Raw genomic sequence first — 27705 nt, 5'->3', positions numbered from 1 at the left:
ATGAGGAATTGAGTATTTAACTAACCTTTTGTACTTTCTTTTCCCTTTTCCTTTCCCCTTTTTCCCTCAATTCTGTTCACATCCCTCCCAATTACAGGCTGGGTAGAAGATGAATATTCAGCCCGCAGCTGAGTACTGGATTATATAAACCTGAAAGTTTCAATATCTCATAATTCTTATGACAGTCCAGATGCCCTAAGCAGTCATAATCCTTATAATTTTCATCAACCATAAAGATAAAATGACTTCATAAATGTCAGCAGCCTAAGCAGGGACTTATAACCTTTATTAAAAAAATGTTGTCATCTTCTGTGTAAAACCGGAGAGAGTTGTAACTGTTATTTTTTTTATGCTTGATGTTGCCATTGACTCAGGAGTCTTAAATTGAAGCATTCAGAAACTAATTTGTTTCACATAGTAACAAACTTTGTGGCAACTTTCCTAAACTTGCAAAAAAAAACGGGGATAACGACAGTCTCTAACATTTGTGAAAAAGGAAGAGAGAACGTAATTAAAGAATGTTTTTTTCACTTTCTGGTTGAATGGGCTGTTTGATAGTGTTTGATTTTGTGCAATAGTTTAAAACCAGCAACAATGAATGGATAAGCAATTTTACATCACTCTCAATTGTCTATTTGCATTGAAGTCTTCATTTAACTTAATGAACTTCATTAAGTTAAATGGTGAGGAGTAATGTTAAACAAACTGATCACTCATCACTACCAACTTACCAACTTCCACTACCACACAAAGTCAAAATCTAACCCAGTGGCTAAGAAAAATAGAGGTTCATTCCACAACTTTTAATGCACAATTCTTCAACACGTGGAATTCTACCTACTTACTTCAGTCTTGAAGCTGTGCAAATTGTTCTGGTATTTGTCAAATGTATTTGTTGTAATTTTATTTGGTGGATGCTTTTGGGCATAAACCATCAACGTCCATGCCACTTGGCAGGACAGATTGAACAGAGATGATGGCACAGTGCTATATAGTCGGGAGGGAGTTGCCCTCAGAGTCCTCAAAATTGACATTGGATCTCATAAAGTCTCATGATGTCAGGTCAAAAATGGGTAAGGAAACCCTCTAATGATTGCCATCTTCTGCCTCCTGATCAACTGATGAATCTATGATGGACTGAACACCACTTGAAGGAAGCACTGAGGGCAGAAAAGACATAGAATGTCCCCTGGGTAAGGGATTTCAGTGTCCAGAACCAAGAGTAGGTTGGCAGTGGCTCTACTGGCTGATCTGGCCAAGCTCTAAAGATCATAGCTACTGTACTGAATCTGCAGTACATAGTGATGGAACCAATGATAGGCAAAAATATATTTGACCTTATTGTCATCAAGCTGCCTGCTACAGATGCATCTGTCCATGACTGTATCAGTGAGATTGTCCACCGCACAGTCATTGTGGAGACAAAGTCCTATCTTTACATTGAGAATACTCTCCATAAAGTTGTTTAGCATTACCACTGTGCTGCAAGAGATAGACTTTCAAACAGATTGAAGAGCTCATATTGGGCATCCATGAGGCACTGTGAGCTATCAGCAGCAGCAGAACTGTACTCAAACACAACCTGCAGCCTGAAAGCCTAGAATATCCCATATTCTATCGTTACCATCAAGCCAAGGGATCAGACCCAGTTCAATGAAAAATGGAGATGGCAGACCAAGAGCAGTAGCAGACATACCTAAAAATAAGGTTTCATTCCGGAGAAATCATACAAAACATGATTCCCCAAACAGCCTACGCAGAAAATGCTAGACAGGGCTAAGTGATTCCATAACCGAGGGATCAGATCGAAGTTCTGTAGTTAGCTGCAGACAAACAACATATTGAAGGAAGAGGCTGCACAGACACCCCATCCTCAACTGGGGGAGCCAAGCACATCCGTTCAAAACATAATACTGAAGCGTTCACAAATGTCATCAACAAGAGGTGCTTAGTGGATAATCCATCTCAATTACCTCCGAAGGCCCCAACATCCAGATATCAGTCTGCAGCCAATTTGTTTCAATCCATATGTTATCAAGAAACAGCCGAGGACTATGGTTACTGACAATGTTCTGGCATAGTATTAAAGACTCGTGTTCCAGAATTAGCTATGCCCCTGGCAAAACTGTTCTGTTAAGTACATCACTGGCATCTACCTGACAAAGCTGAAATTATATATCCCAGGTATATCTCTTTTGCAAAAGCAGGATAAATCCAATCCAACCAAATACTGGCCCATTAGTCTACTCTTGATCATCAGTAATGCAATAGAAAAGGTCACAACCAGTGCTATCAAGTAACACTTGCTTCACAGTAACCTGCTCACTAATGCTGAGTTTAGTCCACTAAGAACACTCAGCTCTTTACATTATAGCCTTAGTCCAAACATAGAGGGGGGGCGAATGACTACCTTTGACATCAAGGCACATTTGACCAAATGTGCTATCAAGGAATTCTTGCAAAATTACTGTCAATGGGAATCAAGAAAAAAGCTATCTGCTGTTTGGACCTGGCACAAATAAAGATAGTCGAAGCTGCTGAAGGTCAATTATCTCAGCTCCAGGACATCTCTGCAGGAATTCCTTAGGATAGTGTCCTTGGCCTAGCCATCTTCAGCTACTTAATTAGTGTCCTTCCCTCAATCATAAAATCAGAAGTAGAATGCTAGCTGATGATTGCACAATTTTCAGTCCCCATTGTGATTCTGCATATTCTGAAGTAGCCCATGTCCAAATACAGCAAGACCTAGATTATATCAAGACTTGGACTGACATGTGTGACAGATAATTGCTAGACAATGACCATCTCCAATAAAAAGAATCAAAGTATTGCTTCTTCACATTCAATAATATTGCCATAGTTGAATCTTCTATTATTAACATGCTGAGAGTTAACATTAACTAGAAACTAGACGTATAAATACTGTAGCTCCAAGAGCAGTCACAGGAGTCTTGCAGTGAGTAATTCACCTATTGACTCCCAAACCCTGTTCACCATCTACAAGGCACAAGTCTGGAGTATGATGGAATTCTGCCCACTTGGATGACTGCAGCAGCAACAACACTCCAAAAGCTTGACATCATGCAGTACAAAGTAGCCGCTTGATTGGCATCACATCCTCAAACAACCACTCTGTCCACCATTGATGCACAGTAGCAGCAGTGCTTGCCATCTGCATGTTGCACTGCAGAAATTCGCCAAGGCTCTTTAGACAGCATCTTCCAAACTCTTGACCTCTACCATCTAGAAGGATAAGTACAGCAGATATATGGGAACACACCACATGTACGTTCCCCTCCAAGCCTTTCACCATCCTGACTTGGAACTTCACTGCCACTGGGTCAAAAACCTGGAATTTCCACCCTACGGGCACATTGATGGCAGTGGATCAAAGAGGAAGATCACTTTTTAAGAGCAGCTACATATGCCCACATCCCCTGGATGAATAATAAAAATAAATCTTCTGTGCCTGAAGCCAGGCTTGACCCATAGCCCTGAGACCTCCACCATGGATAAGGCAAGGGTACAGGTCCGAATCTACTCCAGCTAGAAAAATTGAAACGCGTTATCGTCATCAATCTGATCCCAAATGGATTCTGAATTGTTGTGATAGCATACAATTTTACATGCATGTTTCATCCTGAAGTTGTGAAAATAAGTCTTAAAGTTTCCAATTCTGTTTCCATCATATGGCTGGCTGTTTGAGAAGCTGCCTTATTTTTACTGAGCCCCATTTAAATGATTTATACATTAATATTTACCCTCTTGGCCATACTTGGTCATCAAATTCTGGAATGGAACTGGAGCACGGAGCTTCCAGTTCAGAGACATGAGCACTACCCATTGCCCCAAAGGACCTCCTAGAAATATTCTTACCATCCAAAAATACTAAGAAGCCATTGAAGGCAAGTTTGTCCAAGTTCAATGCAATTAGTGGAATGTATTTCCACTTTGGAAAGCAATGAAAATATTTTTAGTGTACTGTTTCAAAAGCATGGATTTGGAGATAAGATTGAGAATAGAAGTGCATTGTTGCATTTCTAGACTGAGATTAGGAGTACTCTACTCAGACTCTCACAGATTGTTTCCAGTACAGCAGTAGTTGCAGTTTCAAACCTTTGTACAACTTTTGGGCACATGCCTGAGAAATGATGGTCATGTTCCTTGCAAAGTAACTTTATTTTATAGTTTCAAATGGTTTGCGACCTTTGAGCTGAACTCTTCTTAACAGCAGTCATTGCAGCTTCAGACAAACTTTGCATACTCGCTGAAACTTGTTTATTAATGTAGAAAGTGAATACAGCTATATGTATAAGGGTTTAAGCAATGCGTTAATCATTATCACATTCTAAACTACATTACTGGAAGATACACTAAATTATGACAGTCTCAGGACTTAACCTTTGAAACTTAAGCACAATTATTAACTCCATATCTGATGTCTCAGTTGTAAAGTTCACAGTCATGTTATGCACTTGTCTTGTGATAAACAACAAAGCTAAGTAACAGCCTCTAATATTCTCAGGTCAAACGGAACCACCTTATCATCCAGCTCTGACTTATTCTCTGCAAATAAAAACTGGTTTACTGTATTAAGGTTACTCTGAAAAAAAACCCATTAAAACTGCCCAAATTCTAAAAGAATATGTTCTGTCATTTTGACACATCTCATCACATATTCCTTGCCATATGCAGTGCAATATTGCATGCTTAGCTCAAAGATTAGGTAAATAGGATTTTGATTTCTGGATTTCCTTTTTCATTGCCATTATAAGGATTTGCCTAACTTGACACCTCAGAGTCAACAACTCCATCATTGTTCAGTAGCCGCATGCATTGCATTAAGCAATTTATTCTCTCAAAATATGACGATCACACAACAGTGTTACAACACTAAACAGATATGTTATTCAGCCCAAACAAAAAAAGCCATTTCTTGAAAGTTAATTCAAAATGAAAATGAATAGGATTATATTTAATGAAACACATGAAATACATTTTCTGAGACAGGAACACTAATTTTAAAGATATATGCACATTTCATTTTCCAACATACACAGAATAAGTCAATGCTCAAAGCTAAAATTTAAATGCTGTTGACCCAATTTTATTATTAATGTTTATATGTGGACACAATCTTGTATTCTCTAAAATTTGTTTGGGAAGATTAGCTCTTTCTCCAAGATTCCTGATATAGATTTATAGATCTCCGCTGTCAGTGCTTATAATTGCTCAGAGGATGTGCTGTGTGAGAATGATAGCAGCATTATACATTGTTAGAATTAACTCCTTTAGTCTCAAAACTAACATTTGTGTTACTTGAATTGATTGACTTTAAGGCCTAGAAATTAGTCACAGTCTGCTGAAAAACATGGCAGTGATGTGCAGGATAGTATCATCATCCAAATCCCTTGAAAATTAAAAGTCCCAATACCCATCAGTTTTGGGCATTATTTACACTATTTGGGATGAGTTGCTTGGGCCTTTTGCTAATTGTGATGTTGATTTTTGCCTTCAGTCAGGTATATTACCTGATGTGATAATGCTAATTTTATCACTCATAAAAGAAAAAAATTAAGTGATTAACAAATTTGACATGTTTCTTCCAGATCATTATCATGTGCGCAGGCATAGAAGTGCCTGGCCTAGTAGTAAGTGACAAGGAGCTACAAGGATCAGCGCAACTTTCACATTTTTATGCTTCAGTGACCTGTGATAAGATGGAATCTGAAACATTTATATCATCAGTTCACGTGTTATGATGTAGTGAAGATACCATGAGCATATCTTTTAAAGGTATACTCATCATGAGATATGCAACATTCCATTCTTTTCAGAGATAAAAATGTCTCCGACAGATGTGCTGTGCATAGGCACAAGTTGTTGATTCAATAATTGTATAAACAGGCAAAATAGATTTTATAAGTTTAATATTTCAAATTTCGACTAATCTTTGGAGATTTGTAACTTCTCTATTGCTTCAAAGTTGTGCTACAGAAATAACGGAAGACACTTAAAAGAATTGACTCTACATTTCATAAAGAAAGAAAGATTTGCATTTAAATAGCCCTTTTCATTGTATCCCAAAATGCATTGCTGCCAATTAAATACATTTGAAACTCATTCAAGGTTAAGATGTAGGAAATGCAGCAATCAATTTGTGGACAACAAGGTGGTCGTAATCAGATTTTCTTTTCATCTTGCTTTTTAAGAGATTACTACAAATTATGGAGAAATCCCAAGCTTTTCTTCAGAATAGATGCATGGGATTTTTATGTCCACCTGAGAAGGCAGGCACAGTTGCAGTTTCAAATTCCAGCTGAATAGTGGTATATCTGTTAATGTAATGACGCAGGTGGTATTTAATGGAGGTCTCATCTGGGGGCTGCTGAGCTGATGAAAGTCCTACATCATCTCTTGGAGAAAGCACACCACCTCAAGTGGTGTCAAGAAGAGGCACAACAACAGTGCTAAGGAGGTGGTGTAGTGGCTGCTGATGGTTCTGGGATCAGCGCTGAATCCCATGCCAACAGGTAAATGACAACAGGACAATAAGACAAGGTCGAGGAGGGGTTTGATCAAAAGCTGCAACTCCTCCTTGGCCCCTTCCTGGTATTGGAGCTCCTTGATCAGTTGCTGGATGTCTGACATTGAGTGCCCCACCACCTCTTGCAACTGAAAACAACCTGCTAACATTTTCTAATTGTGCTTGCTGCCTGTTGACAAACCCATCTGATGTTGCGTTAAAATCCTAATGGAGATAGGACAGATCCTTAAACAGTTACTGTTCTGAATTGGCAATTGATTGAATGAAGTTTGGAATGCCAGATTTGAGAGTAGAGTTCTTGTGATGCAATGGTAGTGTCCCTATCTTTGTCAGCCAGAAGGCTTTGGTTCAAGTCCTAGCTGCTCTGGAGTACCAAATCTGAGCAGTTTGATTCAAAAATATTATCTAAATCTTGGAAGTGACACAGTGCTCACCTGCTTCCTTAATTCACTCACTGTCACCCAACTGACCCGAGGGAGGGGGTTCAGTTCTATGCCACATTATTATAGTGTCAGCTTGGATTTCGTGCTCAGACTTTGAGGTTTGAACCCACAAGCTTCTGACTCAGAAATGTTAGTGACCACAACTCACGCCAAACGTTAATGAAAGTGTAGCACATGATTGTTACGTGGAAGTTCCACTTCTGGTCATACTAGGGCTCTGTGCATATTTGGAGTCATTATATCGCTGCTGCACAGTGACTTCACATCTGAAAAATTAAGAGCATACTTCTCAATTAATTGTGTTGGATGAATGAAATTCAAACTGATACTTGCACTTGACTGTGTTTTCTTTAGAAACTAAACATCAGTTAATTTTGTAGGCTATGAAATGTCGTACCAGTCTGTTACTTTTCCTGGCACTGCTGTTCAAGGTTGGAATACTTTAAATAGTGCTGCACTCTCTGAGTTTAAACCATGGGCCTGATTGTACCAAAAAGACTGAGTTACATACCCGACCTGATTGATGTCCATAAAAGTCCATAGAAAGGTAGCTGGAACAGAATTTACTGAGTGACTGATCTGCAAGGTTCACTTTACTGCCAGTTTGTAGAAGTTAAAATTAGTCCATGATATTCTAAAACTTCATTTTTGTGAAGTAGGAACAAATTTAGCAATTTTAAAACAAGGTAGCTTATATTAGAGACCATGATAACAAATGAAGCTTTCATCGTGGCCTCATTGGACGTGGATTGTGGTTTTGACACACATCAGAGACATTTTGTGCATGTTTTTATTTCTGTGCTGTGAGGAAGTAAAATGCAGCTGCCTATGAATAGCTGTATTTGTGATAAATAACCACAATGTTTTGCAGTTATCACATGGTCCATTTAAGAGGGTTAGTGTATTTTTGTGATATAATCTTAGTTTTATGCAGCAGCTATTTTCTCCACAACTGAATGTTAATCGTATGCATTTTTGGATCATGCATCCAATAGTGTCATCAATCCGGCAATAGAAAATATAAAAGGATGGCTGCGACTCAGTGCTTTGAGTATGAAAATCCAGGCCAAAGAGTCTGCAACAAGACATAGATGGGTTAAGTGAGTGAGTAAAAAATTGGCAGATGCAGCATGATGATAATGTGAAGTTCCTGTGGAAGAAATAATAGAAAGGTGGGGTCATTATTTGAATGCAGAGAGACTGCAGAAACCTGTTGCACAGAGATTTGAGTGTCCCAGTACATGATTCTCAAAAAGCTTTCATGCAGGTATAGGAAGTGATTGGGAAAGCAAATGGAATGTTAGACTTTATTGCAAAGAGAACAGAAAGTAAAAGTATTAACAAAATGACACCTTTAGAGTGTTCAAGTTTCATGTCAGTCGTTTGAACCTTATTTCAATTGCTTGATTAAATTACTCTGTTATCATTTCCTCTATTATCTATTCCAAATGTTTTAGCTTACTAATTTTATTAGAGTAATAAAGATCAAAGAGTAACATTAATTTATAGACTAAACCATCAATTTGCCTTGCAATAAACTGAATGTAACTCATGGTAAGTTACTAAATGATGTATTTTCAACAGTTCTGCAGCTCCATGCTGAATTCAATAGCTGTAGCCATTAAGTTAGATCCTTCTCACCTATTTATAAAGTTCCTACAATCACCTTTGCAACTTTTTGCAATGTATTTGCTTTTTCCTCACTCTGATGTTTGTTTGGTATCATCCTCTGCTTCTTATTATCCTTCTAACTGAAATTAAAGTATTTTAGATTAAAATTTTACTTTTGGAAAAATTGCTTTGTATTCAGCTGGAGAGACAAATATGTAATCACTTCATCCTTTTCAGGTTTTATAATTTGAACCTGTAACTTGCCTTTTATGTTGGAATGAAGTTGTATTTTGGGAACTTCCTGACACCTGTGAAATACTATTTAGTGTTGATAATAATTATAGCAATAATATGTTAGTTTCCCTTTATGTTAAGCCAGCATTGCTTAAGGAAGAAACAGATGAAAGAATATTCACTCATTAGCTGACATATCATAGAAGAACAGAGACTCTTTACATTGTGAAAGATCATTTAACTAACAGAGCCAATGGAACATGCTTCATCTTGTGCAGAAACACTGCAGAAGCTGCATACATTTGAAATCATCAAGTTCCTAATTACAACTTTTTCATTTCTGTATTCTTGTCCCAGATTTAATCCTTTTGTTCAGCAGCTTTAAGGCAAGTTAAAGGTTCACAATTATTCTATTCCTCCTAAAATATTAACATATGATATTCATTACACCAGCTGGTAGCTTAAAGATCTTAAAAAAAAGTTCTTTCAAATTGCTAAGTCAGAAATGACCTCTTAACTTCAAAAATAGTCTTTTTGATCTTTCATATGTGACCTAAATGAACAAAGTTAAGAACTTGGGTATAATACTGAACTATTTATTTGCAGTAACAAATTTATAACTATCATCTTCCTGATATATGCATTAAATTGGTAAACCCTCAAAGCTATCGGATCCACCAGTCTCCTGGATTTGATATCATGCATTGAAGTGTGTAAAAAGAAATAGAACCAAATTGATTGTTTAAAGCTCTCTGGATTCTGAAAATATCCAAGCAGATTAGAAAATTGCAATTGTAGCATGCATATTCAAAACCACATGGAGGATTGGTTAGATAACTGAAGGTGAAAAGCCACAACAGCTTATTTTTTTGGTGAGCAAATTATACCCAGTACCACCAGGATCAGTGCTGGAGCTGTAACTAATTACAATCTATATTAATGATTTGGATAAACTTACTGAGATTATGATAACAAAATTTGCTGATAACATAAAAATAAGTAGAAAATCAAGTTGCGATGTGGATGCAAAGTGGTGAACTTGCACGTCAGGAGAGCAGAATTAGAATGCATCCCATCTTTATAAAACTGACTTGAGACAGAGTACTTCAGAATTTTCAGTGCATGGTGGCTTGGTTTTCTGGAGGTCAGGCCTGGTGACCCTGGAATGAGTACAGAGTCTGCCAAGTGCAGAGGCAACCTAAGAAGGAGACCTGTCTCAGTAGTCCAGAACAGTATTGATGTTTAATTGAAAAATAGAATGAAATATAAACTGCCCTTACCGCTCTTCATCCCCACCCTCTCCTCATACCCATCCATGCCAACCCATAAAATTCCATCATTTCCCATACCTTTATGTGCTCTCTCTTCCTATTCACTTCATAACACCAATGTCAAAATTATTTTGCAACTCAGTCCATGTCTCTTTTTTGCCTTTGTATTAACCCAGGCCTCCACATATCACCGCTTAGTTTATACCTACCATTACAATTCAAATCTCAGAATAATGCTGAAATGAAATAATGTGAAGTTCTGTGTTTATTGGAGATATGATTTTTACCACTAATAGAAAAGGTCACTACATTAAACTTTCTTTAACTTAATAATCTATTATAGTTGTAAATATTTAATTCAAGTCCATAATATTTTATAACACAAGTATTGCAATTCATGGAATTCATTGAACCTGAACACCTTCTTCCATGTCCGTTACCCACCCCATACCCTAGGCCTTATCATAACCTGGGCTGCTTTCAGCACAGCCAACCCATTTTCACCTGTTTATGGTTCTCGCCAACAGTTTTCTTTCTTCTTGGCTTATTATATCCATCTCTTTGTCTCCATACTATCACTTTCCATCTCTCTCTCTCTCTCTGGGTTCTATTATCGATCATCCATTCATCCCCTTCTCCCCCTTTCTTCAGGATATTTGCCACTTTTTCCTTGCTACTATCAGTTCTGTAGAAGGGTCACTGGATGCTCCAGATACTGCCAGACCAGCTGAGTTTCTCCAGCAATTTTCATTTTTGATATTGGGATTCATGACCCCAATTCAATGTATCTAGTAGCATTTTGAGTTGTGAAAATCTTAGTCAAAGAGTCTGCAACAAGATGTAGAGAAGTGACATGAGGGGTAAACCTTTGGCAGATTAGATTAGATTTCATATAGTGTGAAAATGGGCCCTTCGGCCCAACAAGTCCACACTGACCCTCTGATGAGTAACCGACCCAGAACCATTTCCCTCTGACTAATGCACCTAACACTGTGGAGAATTTAGCACAGCCAATTCGCCTGACTTTCGCAACTTTGGACTGTGGGTGGAAACCAGAATACCCAGAGGAAACCCACACAGACACAGGGAGAACTTGCAAACCCCACACAGACAGTCGCCTGAGGCTGGAATTGAACCTGGGTCCCTGGCTCTGTGAGGCAACAATGTTAACCACTGAGCTGCTGTGCCACCCTCAAGGGTGGGGCGAGTGTGAGGCAAGTGTGAGATTGTCTAGTTTAGAAGGAGGAATAGGAAACCAGGTTATTATTTAAATAGAGACAGATTATAAAACTCTGTTGAACAAAGAAATTTGAGTGTCCCAGTTTATGAATTTGAAAAAGGCTATTATTCAGGTCTAGCAAGTGATTGGGAAAGCAAATGGATTGTTAGCCTTTATTGCAAAGAGAATGAAAAGAGAAAGTCAATGTTAGTGGCTAATTAGAATCTGCTCAGAGAAAGATCACTCAGCTGAGTCTCAGGATGAAGATTGTCATAGCAGGAAGGGTTGAGCAGGTTAGACCTGTACTAATTGAGGTCATTTTGGAGACCTGACAGAGTGGATGCAGGGAGGATGTTTCTCCTTGCAGGGGAAGCTAGAACTATAGGAGCAAGTTTCAAAATAAGGGGTCTTCTATTTAAGATGGAGATGAAATGGATTTTTTTCTTCTTACAGGATTGTTAAGCTTTGAAATTCTCTTCCCCAGTGGAGGCATGCTGTGCTGAGTTGGATCCATTTTTGAGCAATGGGAAAGTCAAGGATTGTGGGAACTGGCAATAAAATGGAATTAAGGCCATAATGGGGTCAGCCATGACCTTATTGAATGGTGGTGCATGGCTGGAGGGACTAACAACCAACCCCCTTTTTGTATTTCTTAAAGTATTTCAATAGTTCAAATTCTAGTATTTTAATAGTAAAAATTATTCTTCCAGACTCTTTAGTTTGCAATGAGTAAAAGAATATTGCAAAACATTTTATAAACAATGGTAGTTTTCCTTGGCCCTGGGTAAATGTTGTAAAGTAGGAAGTGTGACAGTTACAATATCTTGCAAATAACATGACAATAATAAGATTATTTACTTCTGTTTGTGATGTTGACTAGAGGATAAATATCAGTCAGGACAATGGGAAGACCTTTGCTGGTCTTCCTCAAATTGTACAATGGGACCTTTTACTTCTGCCTTAGTAACTAGCTGTATGAGAGACCTCAGATACTCTGCTGAGGAAGTTCTGATGTCTCTTTTTTGCAGAGTTGGTGGAACTATTCTGTACTGTTATGAGGAGTGTGAGTCAGAAGGGAAACTTTGGAATGGGTTGTGTGGTAAATAGTTACAGATCCCCTTAGCCTGCAGCATGACATGGACATAGAAACAGGTGCCTCTGAAGAAAGAAGACAAATGCAGAGAAAAGAGAATCAGCTGAATGTCTTTTATTTTCCAGCTGGAGATTTTTTGACCTGAGGTCTCTTGACAGTGCTCGTCTTACCAGCATTTCAGCCAGGACAGTCCCTGTAATGTCTGCACTTTATCTAGGAAGTGTTTACAGAACTGTATCACCTCCTTAAACTGGACCTGCAGGCATTGAGCAGGGTGAGGATGCCATTACCAATGTCCATCACACGCAACCTAAGGATTGCTCCAGGCTACAACTGTTGACGTTGCCATCATGGCTCAGTCTGTGACCATCATTGCATCCAGTAGTGTACAAAGACCTGTTATCTTTTGTGAGAGGTTTCGTAGTCTTGTAGCTAAGAAAGGAAGAGCAAGAGGAGTGGGCATGTCACTTCACCAATATAATGGCCTTCCCAATGGTTCATGGAGTCATTGGCTGTAAACACATGGCTGTGGAAATGGGTAAATGTAACACAACCTTAAAGAGTTCCATTCAATGAAATACATTGGTGATAGTCCAACAGGTTTAATTGGAAGCACTAGTTTTCAGAGTGCCGCTCCTTCTTCAGGTGGTTGTGAACCAACTGAAGAAGAAGGAGCAGCACTTCGAAAGCTAGTGCTTCCAATTAAACCTTTTGGACTATAACCTGGTGTTGTGTGATTTTTAACTTTGTACACCCCAGTCCAACACCGGCACCTCCATATCATGACTACATTAGTGAAGTTTTTCTCCTGCTGTCAGCTGTTCCTGCTATATTTGAACCAGAAGTGGCCACTCAGCAATAAAGGCTGCCTGCTGCACACGTGGCTAATGGTTTCTCTGGATGGACCACTCAGAGGCAGCCTTCTTAGTACCTTGTGATTTATGTTGTCTACAGTATCTTCCACACCCTTCCAGCAAGATTATATACTGGGAGCTCTTACAATTATTTACATTAGCATTGTATTTACAGTTTAAATACACAGCATGTTTCTGTGAACTGTGTATAATAGGACGCTGGGCACCTTATGCTTCACAACTCAATTTATCTAGAGGCGATTCATCATAAGTATTACTTTCTGCAGGATTGCACTTCACTGTAACTTCACAAGAAATGAGTAATTACAGAAGAGGCATCAGAGGTTAGGTTTGATAGCAACAACAAACAACTACACAATGCTTTTATCATCACATGCTCATTGACTATATTGCAAACAGCTTACTAACTTTGTGCTGTCCACTCATTTCAGTGTTTTCAGTTTACTGCTAGGTATGTTAGATGTTGTAAGAGGCTTGCTGCACTTCATGCCTGAACTTCTTAAAGCTGACCCACATCTTTAAAAGTTGAGGGGTATTGCAGCTAGAGCAGTTGTTTTCAGGAACTGAATCTGGCTTTGGAAACAAGGAAGTTCAGTAACATATGGGTGGGATAAAGCTCTCAATCTTGGAAACTACAGATTTTGGGACTTTGTACAGTAAGCTTTGTTGGTGAAGGTGAAATGCAGAGAAATGTCCTGTGCCTGGAGAGGGCCAGGTCATTTCACACACATGTTCAGAAGTGAATGAGAAAAAAAATAAACATTGCTGTTAGAATCAATGTCAAGGGTAAGGTGCTGACAAACTGAATGCAGTATTGGAAGATGTTTAGTGACCCCACATCAGTAGTCAAGATCACGGAATACATCTTCAAATACCAAAATGCTATAAATTACTATAAACCTAAGACATTGTTACACAACATCCTCCAATCACTCCCTTACCCACTCTCTCTACTAATGAAGATTTATGCTCTCATGCGTCAGGGAGGAGAAAGTGAAGGATTCAAAAGTTCCTGATGAAAGCCTTATGCCCGAAACATTGATCCTCCTGCTCCTCGCATGCTGCCTGACCTGCTGTGTTTTTCCAGCACCAGACTCTCGACACTGCTGTCATGTGTCACTTCATTTTATTTGTACATTTAGAACCACCACAAGCCTCACAGGGATAGTTCAAGCTGGCATTCACTGTCAAACGCCTGGTCACATAGTTCCCAATTGTTGCAGTGAAAGATAGTGCATAATTGGAGAACTCTTAAACATGTACTTGACCAGGGCTGGGATTTAAGCCCAGTTTGGTAGTTGCAACACCTGTCAGATCTGAAGGGTATTTGAATTTATTACACAGGGGATGGACTCCCATTGATCCAGGTAGTCACTGACTACCCAAATGAGGTAAGTAAATGGCTTTGAATGTTCATTAATTAGAAAAGATTTAAGTCATTTAATATTCAAATAATATGTCACCATCAGAAGGTTATTATGCGAAATACCTGCCATGGTTTCTTCTTCGACACCAAGGTTAATGACTAAGGTTAATCAGGAGGGAGAATTTAGTCCATGGGAGGAAGCATAACTAGGAATGTGAAAGCATATTTTAAGAATTTCTACAGAAATTCATTTGCAAAAGATAAGATTAAGTAAAGTGAGTATTGTTCCTTTGGAGAATGAGTGGTTGATTAATAGTAGAGAATAAAGAAATAATGGATCAAGTGAACAAATATTTTGATTCTGTCTTCACTATGGAAAAACAAACAAACATTTAATTAATACAACTAATAGCTGTCTGTAACAGGAGATAGAAGAGAGAGAGGAACTTGGTGAAGTTACAATCATGAGGCAAGTGCAACTAAGCAAACTGAAGGACCTGTGGATTGATAAGACTGTGTGTCCAGACAGATTTCATCATAGGATCTTATAAGAAGTTGCTAATGATGTATAAGTGTGTTGTTGGTGTGTTAAATCTTCCAAGATTCAGAAAAGCTTTCATTGGATTGTGTGTGTGAGAAATAGGCTATATGAAGAGGAGAGAAGGGCAGCATTTGTAGAAGATGACTGTGTGGTAATAATATGAGATGGAACGAGATGAGGGTGAATATAAGTTTTGGCTGTACAGATGGGGATGGGAGAAGTACCAGTGGAGAAAGAAATGAGTGAAGCTGCAATGTTTGTTAGTTTGAGGAGTGTTATATGGAAGACAGGTAGGAAGATTAGGCTGCAGGGATTGGTTCATTTTAATGACTTCCCAGTTGTGCAAGTTTCCCTCAGTACTGTGTTAATATTATATGGTTAAGTCATGGGAGTGGGCCTTGAAGCTGTGACCTTCTCTAAATAAAAACTAGTCAGAAAGAAAAATGATGCCCAACGTCTTGAAATATGTGTTGCTGTTAAATTACACAAAATCCATTGAACTTTACTGTTTGTGTTTTTGTTTAGTTGGTTCCCTTGTGTTGGATAAATATGTCTCAGAGTTTCCACAACATGCTACCTGTTTGTGTTGGAGGTATAGAAAAAAACATAAATGAGAAACTCTTTGAACCAAGAATAGCTTGGTAAATAGTGATAACTGTGGCACTAATTCACCTTGTTAAAGTAATATGATGTGCAGTAACAGCCAATATTAGAGAAGATGGGTTGATTCTCCTATTTTATTCCCATGTTTTGGATGCTAGATCAGCACTTTTCCCTCTAGTGCTGCCCCTTTGGGTACTAAATCATGCTGTACAGAGCTCACCACTTTGTCTAGATGTAACTGTAGAATTGTATATGCTGCTGCAACAGGAGAATGGTCATCATAATGCTATAATCATGGTTCAGGAATTGAACCCACATTGATGGCATTACCCTGTATTCAAACCAGCTGACCAGCCAACTGAGCTAACCAAACTCCTGTCCTAGTGTTGTACTTTAAGAGTACAAATGAAAGAGAAATAACTGTCAAGATTAAGTATTCATGTTTTTGTTTGCTTTCCTTGTGATTGCAAACTAATTGTAGAAATCATTTCGTAAATGGACTATCCCATGCAATTTATTCATATAAACACATTCTTGTAAAATTTCATCTCAATATCTCAATTTCATTCTGTCATATGAATCTCATAGAATAATATTGTCTTAATGATGGCACTGACTTATATTTATTTAGACCTCTAACTTATCCTTTGGCCCATTGTCATAATGTGACTCATAGGTTTGCATAATTGTACATAATGCCACAGATTTGATAGATAAGAGAGCTGCGTGCACAACTTTGTCAAACAGGTTGTGTATTAGCTTTTAAATCCTCCCAACAAATGCCAAAGGCAAGCAGCAAGAGTGGGAATGAATCCTGGTCAGCCAGGTGATGGAAAGAAATTGGAGACTCTATCCCCATCCATAGCTCTAACCTACAATATGCTTCTCCAAGTCAAACCTATGTGACTGCATAAATTCAACTATTCAAATAACCAGGAGCCTGCATGAATACTTGTCACCTGAAGTACCTGCTGAGTACAGCAAACTGGATGGAAATTTCAATAGTTTGAACAATTCTGACAGCAAATGCAGCATTTATTAAACTAACTGAGCAGGCAGCGATAGCAAATATTAACCTAATACCTTTACGATCTGCTCAACAGGTTATTTATCAGTGGTGTGGCTCCAACTGCAATAAATACGAGCGTATAAAAGCTGCCCAGGTTGCTGCCAATATTCGGGACACTGAAAGGAATGGAAGAGCACAACTTATTGTGGTTGATGAAGATCAGGAACCACACGATATCATTGAGGTAAGGGCTTTATTGCTGCTCATATAAATTGGCTTGTTAGCTAAATAACAATGCAATGTATGCTGGGCGTTGTCATCAGAATCCAAATGCCTACATTCTTCATTTCAGGGTGGCAACTACAGGTTTAGCAACATGTTTCGATCATGAACACTTGCTGTTAATTTTGTGGAACCTGAACACATGAGGGAAGAGCCTACCAACCTAATAGCCCAGGTCTTCCAGTCACTGGATAGTTGTAGACAGGATATACCTCCTTTTATGTCCCAATGCAGTGATTCTGTGTAAATTGCCTGGAAAGTTTAACTTATGAAGCTCAATCCTGTGATTAAACTTATTGTTCTCAGAGTCCAGGACAGTCCAGAAATGTCTCCAATTTTGATTTAAAGACACACACTTCCCAGGGTTCCTACTTACTTACCTTGGTAGTTACCTAGAAAGTGTTAGACTGATTAAAACCAACTGTGGTTCCTATGTTCTCCAAGACAACTGCATCTATCCCCATTACTGACCCTGTCCCCACTGATCCTCTGACAATTTCTCAACCCTCCGCCAACCCTGCTGACTCAAGATTCTAACCCAAATGGACTCTCACTACTCTACCTACCCTCACCCATTCAACAGGTCACTCTGTCCAGCCTTCAATCCAGCCATCCTTGTCAGCTAGCACCTTACTCCTTCCCATTTGCAGAGAGGTGCGAGGGAGGAGTGAAGGATTTCTGGGAAGTCATGTATTTGGTTGTGTTACCTGAAACATTACTCGGGTAGTGTGTCCCACCCATCCTCCTCCTCTAACCAAACAAAAAAGGTTTTGTGCGCCAGATTGGTGAGGTAACGAGTTTATTTTTTATTCCTTATTTTTCAACAGCCTGTTTGGGAATTTAGAATAGTGAGAATGGAGGTTAGGGCAGTTGAATGTTCCTCCTGAAGAATGTGGGAGGTAAGGGTAACCACTTGTGTCCCTGCTGACTACATCTGCGGGAAGTGCACCCAACTCCAGCTCCTCGAAAAACGCATTAGGGAACTGGAGCTGGAGCTGGATGAACTTCGGATCATTCAGGAGGCAGAAGGGGTTATTGAGAGGAGTTACAGGGAAGTAGTCACTCCTAAGGTACAAGAAAAAGGCAGATGGGTTACACTCAGGGGACGGAATGGGAACTGGCAGACAGTGCAGGGATCCCCTGTGGCCATTCCCCTCAATAATAAGTATACAGTTTTGGATACTGTTGGGGGGGTGGGGGGGTAGTTACCAGGGGAAAGCAGGGGGGCACAGGGTTCTGGCACAGAGTCTGTCCCTGCTGCTCAGAAGGGAAGGGGGAAGAGGAGCAAAGCAGTAGTTATGAGGGACTCCATAATTAGGGGGACAGATAGGAGGTTCTGTGGGGACGAGAGAGTCTCATGATTGGTGGGTTGCCTCCCAGATGCCAGGGTTTGTGGTGTCTCTGATCATGTTTTTGGATCTTTAAGGGGGAGGGTGAGCAGCCCCAAGTCATGGTCCACATAGGCATCAAAGACATAGGTAGGAAGAGAGATGGGGATTTAAGACAGAAATTCAGGGAGCTAGGATGGAAGCTTAGAGCTAGTTGTCTCTGATTGGTTGCCCGTGCCACGTGCTAGTGAGGCAAGGAATAGAGAGAGAGGAGTTGAACATGTGGTTACAGGGATGGTGCAGAAAGGAGAGTTTTGGATTCTTGGATAATTGGGGCACTTTCTGGGGTAGGTGGGTGGGACGTCTACAAGCAGGATGGTCTTCATCTGAAACAGAGGGATACCAATATCCTGGGGGGGGGGAGATTCGCTAAGGCTATTTGGGTGGGTTTAAACTAATCCAGCAGGGGGATAGGTACCAAAATTGTAGTTCAAGTATAGAAAAGTTTGAGAGTAGGGAGGTCCAAAATCAAGTTTCAGGGATGCAAGATGACACTGGCAAGCAAGAAGTTGATTTGAAGTGTGTCTATTCAATACCACCTTAAAAAGTGGGTGAACTTGCAGCATGGGTTGATATTTGGGACTTCGATGGTGTGACCATTTCAGAGACATGGATAGAGCAGGATCAGGAATGGTTGTTGCAGGTTCCAGGATTTAGATGCTTACGTAAGAACAGAGAAGATGGTAAAAGAGGGAGAGGTGTAGCACTGTTGGTCAAGGACAGTATTACAGTTGCAGAAAGGATGTTTGGGGAATCGTCAACGGATGTAGTATGGGCTGAGGATAGAAACAGGAAAGGAGAGTTTTCTATAGGCCTCCGAATAGTTCCAGAGATGTAGAGGAAAGGATAGCAAAGATGGTTCTCGATGGGAGTGAGAGAGGCAGGGTAGTTGTCATGGGGGACTTCAACTTTCCAAATATTGACTGGGAATACTATAGTATGAGTACTATAGATGGGTCAGTTTTTGTCCAGTGTGTGCAAGAGGACTTCCTGACACAGTATGTAGACAGGCCAACAAGGGGCGAAGCCACATTAGATTTGGTACTGGATAATGAGCCCGGCCAGGTATTAGACTTGGAAGTAGGTGAGCACTTTGGTGATAGCAATCACAATTCTGTTATGTTTACTTTAGTGATAGAAAGGGATAGGTGTATACCATTGGGCAAGGAAGGTATTTGTATACTTGCCTTTATTGGTCAGCGGGTTGAGTATAGGATTGGGATGTCATGCTGCGGCTGTATAGGATATTGGTGAGGCCACTTTTGAAAGACTGCATTCAATTCTGGTCTCCCTCCTCTAAGAAAGATGATGTTAAACTTGAAAGGGTTCAGAAAAGATTTACAAGGATATTGCAAGGTTCGAAGGATTTGAGCTTTAGGTATATATTCAATAGGCTGGGACTATTTTCCCTGGAGGATTGGATGCTGAAGCATGACGTTAAAGAGGTTTATAAACTCAAGAGGAGCTTAGATAGGGTGAATAGACAATGGGTCTTTTTCCCAGGGTAAGGAAGTCCAAAACTGGAGAGCCTAGCTTTGAGGTGAGAAAGGCAAGATTTAAAAGGCACCCAAGGGGCAACCTTGTCATGCAGAGGGTGATGCATATATGGAATGAACTACCGGAGGAAGTGGTGGAGGCTGGTACAATTACAACACTCTAAAGCCATCTGGATGGGTACATGCATCAGAAAGATTTACAGGGTTATGGAGCAAATGCTGGCAAATGAGACTAGATTAATTAAGGATATCTGGTTGACATGGATATATTGGACCAAAGGTCATTTTTCCGTGCTGTATAGTCTATGACTCTATAAACCTGCTCCATCACTAGAGTTGCATTTTTCCATCTGTGCAGGTACATAGTGTTTCTGCCATTTGCAATAGTGTGAGAGAGAGAGAGAGAGAGAGAGAGAGAGAGATGCACTCATCAGAAAAACACTAAATGACCTGAGTAACCTTGCCTTGTCAATTTACAGTTTTAAAAAAATGTCTTACTCTTTTGTGGCCTTCGCCCATGGACACAAGCATTTTATTGACTCAAATTAGATACCTCATCCTTAGCATTTTAAACTGCACAACAGAAAATGCTCAAAAAAATCAACTAACATCTGTAGATATAACTTAACATTTCAACTTTGGATTTGTCATCAGAACTACACCCAAAAATAATAAATTGTTTGTCAACTTAAAATACTATCTCCCAAAGCATACCCAGAGCTTCACCTTAGTTGACATTAGATATTAATGGCCCTTTGCATATGCTCTCGTCAGCCATTTGGTGAGGCTGGAAAGAGTTGCTTACCACACTAAGCAGCTGTTAAAGGGTTTGGTTTTGTTAGTTTTCATTTATAACTTGTTTACATGCTTTATTTTGATAAAGAAAAGGAATATTTCTCCTGAAATGAAATTAAGCAAACGTCAACATAAAAATCATTAGCAGGTGAACTGTCCTTGAAGGATTTTGAAGAGTTAATTGGAACAGAAGGGTTTACTAAAGATAAGCAGATTGAAAGAACTCTTGAGGTGCAAACTGACCCTCTTCCTTTGGTCATGAGGTGGCCTTTCACTGCTGTTTCTTCACTCCAACGTTTGTACCACTCCAACTTTCTCCTCACCAGCTGGTACTCCTTCATCAGATACCATCTTCTGAAGCTTGCTAATACCATTCTTAAGGTTGTGTATGGTTGTGCTGATGTTTGCAAATATTATTAAGGACAGAGTTACTTGTGACGCTTATCTTCTGGATGATAGGTGGTAGTGTCAGGTTACACAATAAAAGGCGGGTTGACATCTGTTCAGGTTGTTGAAATAGATACACCAACCAGTATCTTAACCAGTGTGTCTTGTGCTTCACTTCCAGCTCTTAACATATTGCTCCTGCCCCAGTTGTGTTTTGCCTGGCAACTAAAAGGCAGGATACTGCCAAATGTGTGGGCTATAGTTCCATATGTGATCGGAATGCAGGAAGAGTGAGAGGCCATTCGGCCTGTCAAGTCTATTCAACCATTCAGCTAGATTACAATTACATTAAAAAGATTAGATAATTGATGTGTATATCAACTGTCTTTAAAAACATTGTTAATCTTCCTTTGAAAAGTCTGTCTCCATTTTAAAACTTACAACTGATTTAAAATCAGAATTGGCTGGGGGAAGAAAGTTCCACGTTTACACTGCTTGCTGAAATCAGTTTGTGATAATGTAGCCTTAATTTGATTATACTCATTTGTTCTGAATTTCTCACCAGAGAAAATAGTTTCTCTCCATCACTGCTGTCATATTTGTTAATTGTTTCAAACTCCTCAGTTCATGCACTACTCTGTTTTCTAAGTAAAGAATGGTCAAGTGAGTGCAAACCTTCACTGTGCAATAACTTTAGATTAAATTACTTATTTACAGTGTGGAAACAGGCCCTTCGGCCCAACAGGTCCACACCGACGCAAAACTCACCCAGACCCATCCCCCTACATTTACCCCTTTACCTAACACTACGGGCAATTTAGCATGGACAGTTCACCTAACCTGCACATCTTTTGGACTTGTGGGAGGAAACCGGAGCACCCAGAGGAAACCCACACAGGCACGGGGAGAATGTGCAAAATCCATACAGTCAGTCACCTGAGATGGGAATTGAACGCAGGTCTCTGGCGCTGTGAGGCAGCAGGGTTAACCACTGTGCCACCCATGTTAAATAACTACAGACCATTAAATTCAGACTGCATTAGTGCTGCTAATTTGTAGGATGTTTGGCTTTGTACTCCATCCTTACTTTAGGTGCTTACTGTAAGAGCTGATCGTGAAGACAAGCTCAATTTCGAGCACATTGGTTTATGCAACGTGAACAGCAGGATCAATAACAACTAAAAGTTTTCTTGTTTTACTCATTCAGCCTTTTCCATGATATTGAATAATTGGGACAAAGTTAGTTTGAGAAATAATGCAAAGTTTTTGTTGCCAAATTATAGACTTCAAAAAGGGTTCATGTAAAGACAACTGCAAAAAAAATTTTAAAACATAAATTAAAAGGCAAACAAAACTAACGTGCCCTCCAAATTCTAGATGAAGGCTGCAGTTTCAGCTCTAACTTTGGGTTTCCAGTAAACCAGCAATCAGATTCTCAGCAGGTTTATAAATACAAACCTTCAATGAAAAGTGAATGTTGACAGCTGGCTAATTCCAAATAAGTCATTCCTGATGAAGGGCTTATGGCCAAAACTTTGATTCTCCTGTTCCTTGGATGCTGCCTGACCTGCTGTGCTTTTCCAGCACCACACTCTCGATCTGATCTCCATCATTTGCATTCCTCACTTTCTCCTAATTCTAAATAACGCCTGTTTGACAATTTAAAATTCTACTATATATTTAGTTCAGGATTCTCACCCAAACATATGCCAAAATATGCTGAACCAGGCATCTGTTTGGAACGAATCACCGTTGGGCCAGAGAAACAGCCCTGCCTTAAAGCATTTCTTAACAGGGTGAGACAATAGGAGCCACACTTAAACAAATTATGTTTCCATGGGAGCTTGTGTCTAGATCTGTTAAAATCAAGTAACTTATTCAACACTCAATTTTGGGATGTGCAAAAACTTAATGTGCAGTTTATCTGTCTCAGAGAAAAAAACACTCAACATAATAATTAGCAATTAACATTAGTAGTACCATTTTATAGTGTGCCTTATAAGGAGTTGAAAAAAGCAAAGCAAAAGAGAGAGGGATTAAGAGAGAGATAAAGCAAAAGCACAGACTATGGCCTGGATTTTTACCTGTGAGTTGGGTGTGGAGATGGGAGAATTCCCAGCTCTGTGAACGCTGTGAAATTTAAAATGGCCACCAGGCCGGCAGATTTCTATGCTGAGTGGGCTGACTCCATGAGAGCAGTGATCCTGCATTAAGTGGACATGGAGGTGGGTTGTGCAGAAGGTCTGCCTTTGTGTATCAGCACTGTATTTCAATTTAAAAACCAAAAGATTAGAACATAACATACTTCTCCAGCTCTCACCCTTCAATTCCCCCCTCACCTGTGAAACTCCTCATGCTCCATTCCCCGTAGCAATCCCATTACCTGACAAACACCCATGCCAACTCATGCTCTGCATCAACTGTACCAACTGCCTGTGGTCCTTCATATCCACATGCCAAGATATGTCTCTCTATCCACCTCTTAAGGCTGTCTATGGACCTCATGCCAACTTAGTGTGAATGCATATCAACCAATGTTTCCCCACACACCATCCTTTGTCCGTATACCTACTATGCTGACTCACCGGGATTCCATTATATACGGATAACAAGATCAGAGATAGATCTTTCATTTACAAAATGTTATTTAATTCTCTGTTGCAAAATTCACTATATTCAAAATGTAATTCGTGAAAACCAGTTTACTGCATTTACATTCTTTCAACAACAAACATTCTATTCAAGTGCACAGTACCCAATTTGAGCAAGAATTGGAATGTATTTATATTCCTACTTCAAAAAGGAGGAGTAAATATCACCAATGATTTATCCTGTCCATTCGAGTCAAGAAAGCTATAGTCAAGAAAGTACACCAATGCTTCTACTTGCTCAGAAGTCACATGTCCACAGTGACTCTCACCAATTTATATAGATGCACCATAGAAAGCATTCTATCCAGGTGAATCACAGCTTGGTATGGAAATACTCTGCGCAAGATTGCAAGAAATTACAGAGTGCTCTATTCCTGAGATGCTGCCTGGCCTGCTGTGCTTTGACCAGCAACACATTTGCAGTTGTGAATGCAGTCCAGTCTATCACAAAACCCAGCTTTTCTTCCATTGACTCTGTCTACATGTCCCACTGCCTCAGGAAAGCAGTCAACATAATCAAAGACTCCTCCCACCTCAATAATACTCACTTCTACCCTCTTTCATTGAGCAGAAGATACAAGAACTTGAAAACATATACCAACACATTTAAGAACAGCCTCTTTCCTGCTGTTATCAGACATATGAATGGACGTCTCGTATGTTAGAGTTGATCTTTCTCTGGGCCTTCTCTTAAACTGTAACACTATATTCTGCATTCTGTTCTATTACTCAGATCTATTTAAGTAAGCTATGATTTATCTGGTTAGAATGCAATGCAACATTTTTCATTGTATTTCTCAGTTCATGTGACAATAATAAATCAAATCAAATCAAATCAAAGGTCTATAACCACTTGGAGCTGTCAACCAAAGTGGGAAGTGGTAGGCACTCCATTGTGATGATGGATAGTTAAGAAATTATTCATACAGCAATAACCACTGATGGAAACCCTAAAGCTTAAATGAAGTGAAATGACAAGAAATTGTTTTATTTTAAAACACTGCATGGGTGAATCCCAATTCATTACCATTCCTACCTTTACAAAAATGAGAAATGCCCAGTTCTGTGATAGGATATATATTTTCTGGACAGTGTCTCCATTATGATTGTGTAGAACACATTGCAGAATCTAGGATCTTTGTTGTCAGAATAGTTCAGTGATGCACTGACTGAAGTATTCAGCTTGTAATACATTAATTTGGATTTCAAAGGATAATGTATACCATTAAAGAACTATTTTTAGGATTGTGGATCCAAACATATTGAATAATTATTTGTCGGTTTTTATTAAACCTTTACAGTAACTATAAATTGTAAATGAACCCAGCTTTAATACCACAAAAAGACTATCAATTCTTGCTTATCATTTTTTTTCTCCAAAGTGCTTGTATCCTGTTAAATTATGCACAGGAATAATACTACGATGACTAAAATACAAAGGACATGATTACAACAATTAGTTTTGAAGCTTCTTTAGACAACTTATAAATAAATGCCAAAAAAGCAGCTTTAATTCCACTTTATTAATTGCCAACAGCTAAAAAGATACTGAGAATGCCTGGAAATGCAAATAAACCTGTGCTTTATTATCTATTGACTTTCAGAATATGATGTGGGGACTGACAAACCCATTTTTGTTCATTTTAACCCCAAAGCCATGAATAAGAGTGCTGCTGTATTGCCCAAAAGGAGATGTGGCCAGAGTGCAGTGGATTGTGAAATTCTGTAAAGAAACTTTTGTGAAGCTTTGAATGTCATGAGCTGCAGTGGTGTGTTTTTCCTCTTCAAAAACAAACAACTTTCAACGAAATACAGAAATAGCAATAGAGAACATTTCCTAGAATTACCCATCTGGTAACCAGGCAACCAGATTTACTGGGGACTATGAATTTGGCAGCAGTTCACTTATTAACTATACTAATACAAAGATAAGTATACTTGGAGATATTTTTTGATTACGTTTTGACATTTGAGTAGTCTTAAGTCTCCATGCCAATTATTTCTATCCTCAGTACTGTCAGTTTCCTAATTATTATCTGAAAGGTATCTCCTACCTGATGCGCTTGGAAGAAGAGGAGGATGTATATAAAAACACAGGCAGGTTACATGGCTTATTTTTGACACACAACAGATGTTGGTAGACACTCCTCTTCCCATAATGAATATAGAACAGGAAAGCTGATATAATCATAACGATATTATGATGTTTCGAAGAAACTGTGATTGAGGTGCTGTCAGTGATGGTGAATGAAAGGAAGCAAGCCAGGGTGAGGAATGCCACTCAATTAGTCTCAATCATCGGAAAGTATTCAGAGCCTTAAGGTTGTGAAAGTGACACAGGGAAGTTCGGAGTCAGGGTCCTCTATAAGAACAACTATATCAGTCACTGGACTTGAATATCCAATAATCATCAGGGTCAATTCTATCCTAGAAAGGCATTTACTTCCTTGGAGTCATCTATGCAGCAATATTGTCACTTCTGCAGCTGCTATGAAAGAGGTCAGATAATGTCCATCTTGTTAGATTCATGCCTGTGATCTGGTATTCCTCCTCCTTCATTTGTGTTCACACACATTTTAATTCCCTGCCTTTTCAGTCCAAGCAAAGGCTAATATTGGAATGTTAATTGGTCTTGCCTCTAAGTTCCTGAAGGTACTGGAAACTGCAAACAGCATCAGTAAAGAAGACTTGTGCTGCAGAACGTGCTGCAACTTTAGCCAAGCTGTTCCAGTACAGCTACAACATTGGCATCTGCCTGACAATGTGGAAGGTTATGCAAGTGTGTCAAATGTGTTCACAAAAAGTGGGATAAATCCGACCTGGCAAACTGCCAAACTATCAGTGTGCTCTCAGTCATCAGGTTGAGGAATTAATTGACAGTACGAAAAAGCAGCATTTGCCTGACTTCTTTACAGTCTTGGTCCAAACACAAACAAAAGAACTGAACTTCAGAGATGAGGTAAGAGTGACTGCCCTTGACTTTGAAGTCACACTTGATGGAATATGACCTCAAGGAACTCAAGGAAAACTGGAATCGGGGAGGGAGCTCTCTGCTGATTGAAGCTACTGAGTACAAAAGGAGATGGTTGTGATTGATGGAGATCAATCATCTCAGGTGAAAGACATCCCTGCAGGGATCCAGCAGGGTACTATTCTAGGCCCATCCATCTTCAGCTACTTCATCAATGACCTTCTCTCCATCATAAGATCAGAAGTGGGGATGTTCACCAATGACTGTGCAATGTTCAGCTCCATTCATGATGCCTCAGATACTGAAGCAGCCCAAAACAGCATGATCTGGACAACACCTAGGCTTGGACAGATAAGTGGAAAGTAACATGCATACCACACAAGTATCAGACAATGTCCATGCGCCAAAAGTGAAAGACTTTCCTTGATTTCAGTAATTATAATTACTGAGCAGGAGAATCAACGTTTCGGGCATAAGCCCGTCTTCAGAAGAAGGGCTTATGCCCGAAACGTCGATTCTCCTGCTCCTTGGATGCTGCCTGGCCTGCTGTGTTTTTCCAGCACCACATTTTTCAACTCTGGTACTCCAGCATCTGCAGTCCTCACTTTCTCCTAGTTTATCCTTACAGAGAGGTAACTTACCCTTTAGCAAGAAGTTGTGCATGTGTGTAAAAGGTGCATTGAAGCTGCCAACTACATTGGTACTGATAAGATAGCTTTAAAAGGGAAGTGTCATGCTGTCAAAACAATTAAGACTCTCATTATTGCTGGACTCTGGACTATTGCAGTGTGTCTGTTGACATTTGTCTGAGGGTTATCCAACAAGATTAGTGTTGCATGACTAATTTTATAACCATCATTATATGGGGTCTCCATCAGATCGCAGTTTACTTGACAGCTGTAAGGGGAAATGAATTCTTGAAG

General features: G+C 39.4%; 1 protein-coding gene across 1 annotated transcript in view; it reads left to right on the top strand.

Moving 5' to 3' along the window:
* Nucleotides 1–27705, top strand: part of scin (scinderin) — a 103201-nt gene that overhangs the window by 20483 nt on the left and 55013 nt on the right. The window contains exon 4 of the mRNA XM_060824740.1: nucleotides 16907–17056. Within this exon, the coding sequence (XP_060680723.1) occupies nucleotides 16907–17056 (150 nt within the window). The remainder of the gene's footprint in view (nucleotides 1–16906; nucleotides 17057–27705) is intronic.

The sequence above is a fragment of the Hemiscyllium ocellatum genome, chromosome 5 (genome assembly GCF_020745735.1).
Source record: "Hemiscyllium ocellatum isolate sHemOce1 chromosome 5, sHemOce1.pat.X.cur, whole genome shotgun sequence".
In the NCBI taxonomy this organism is placed as follows: domain Eukaryota; kingdom Metazoa; phylum Chordata; class Chondrichthyes; order Orectolobiformes; family Hemiscylliidae; genus Hemiscyllium; species Hemiscyllium ocellatum.
Note: the sequence above shows the minus strand (reverse complement) of the source record. Positions and strands in the feature narration are given on the sequence as shown.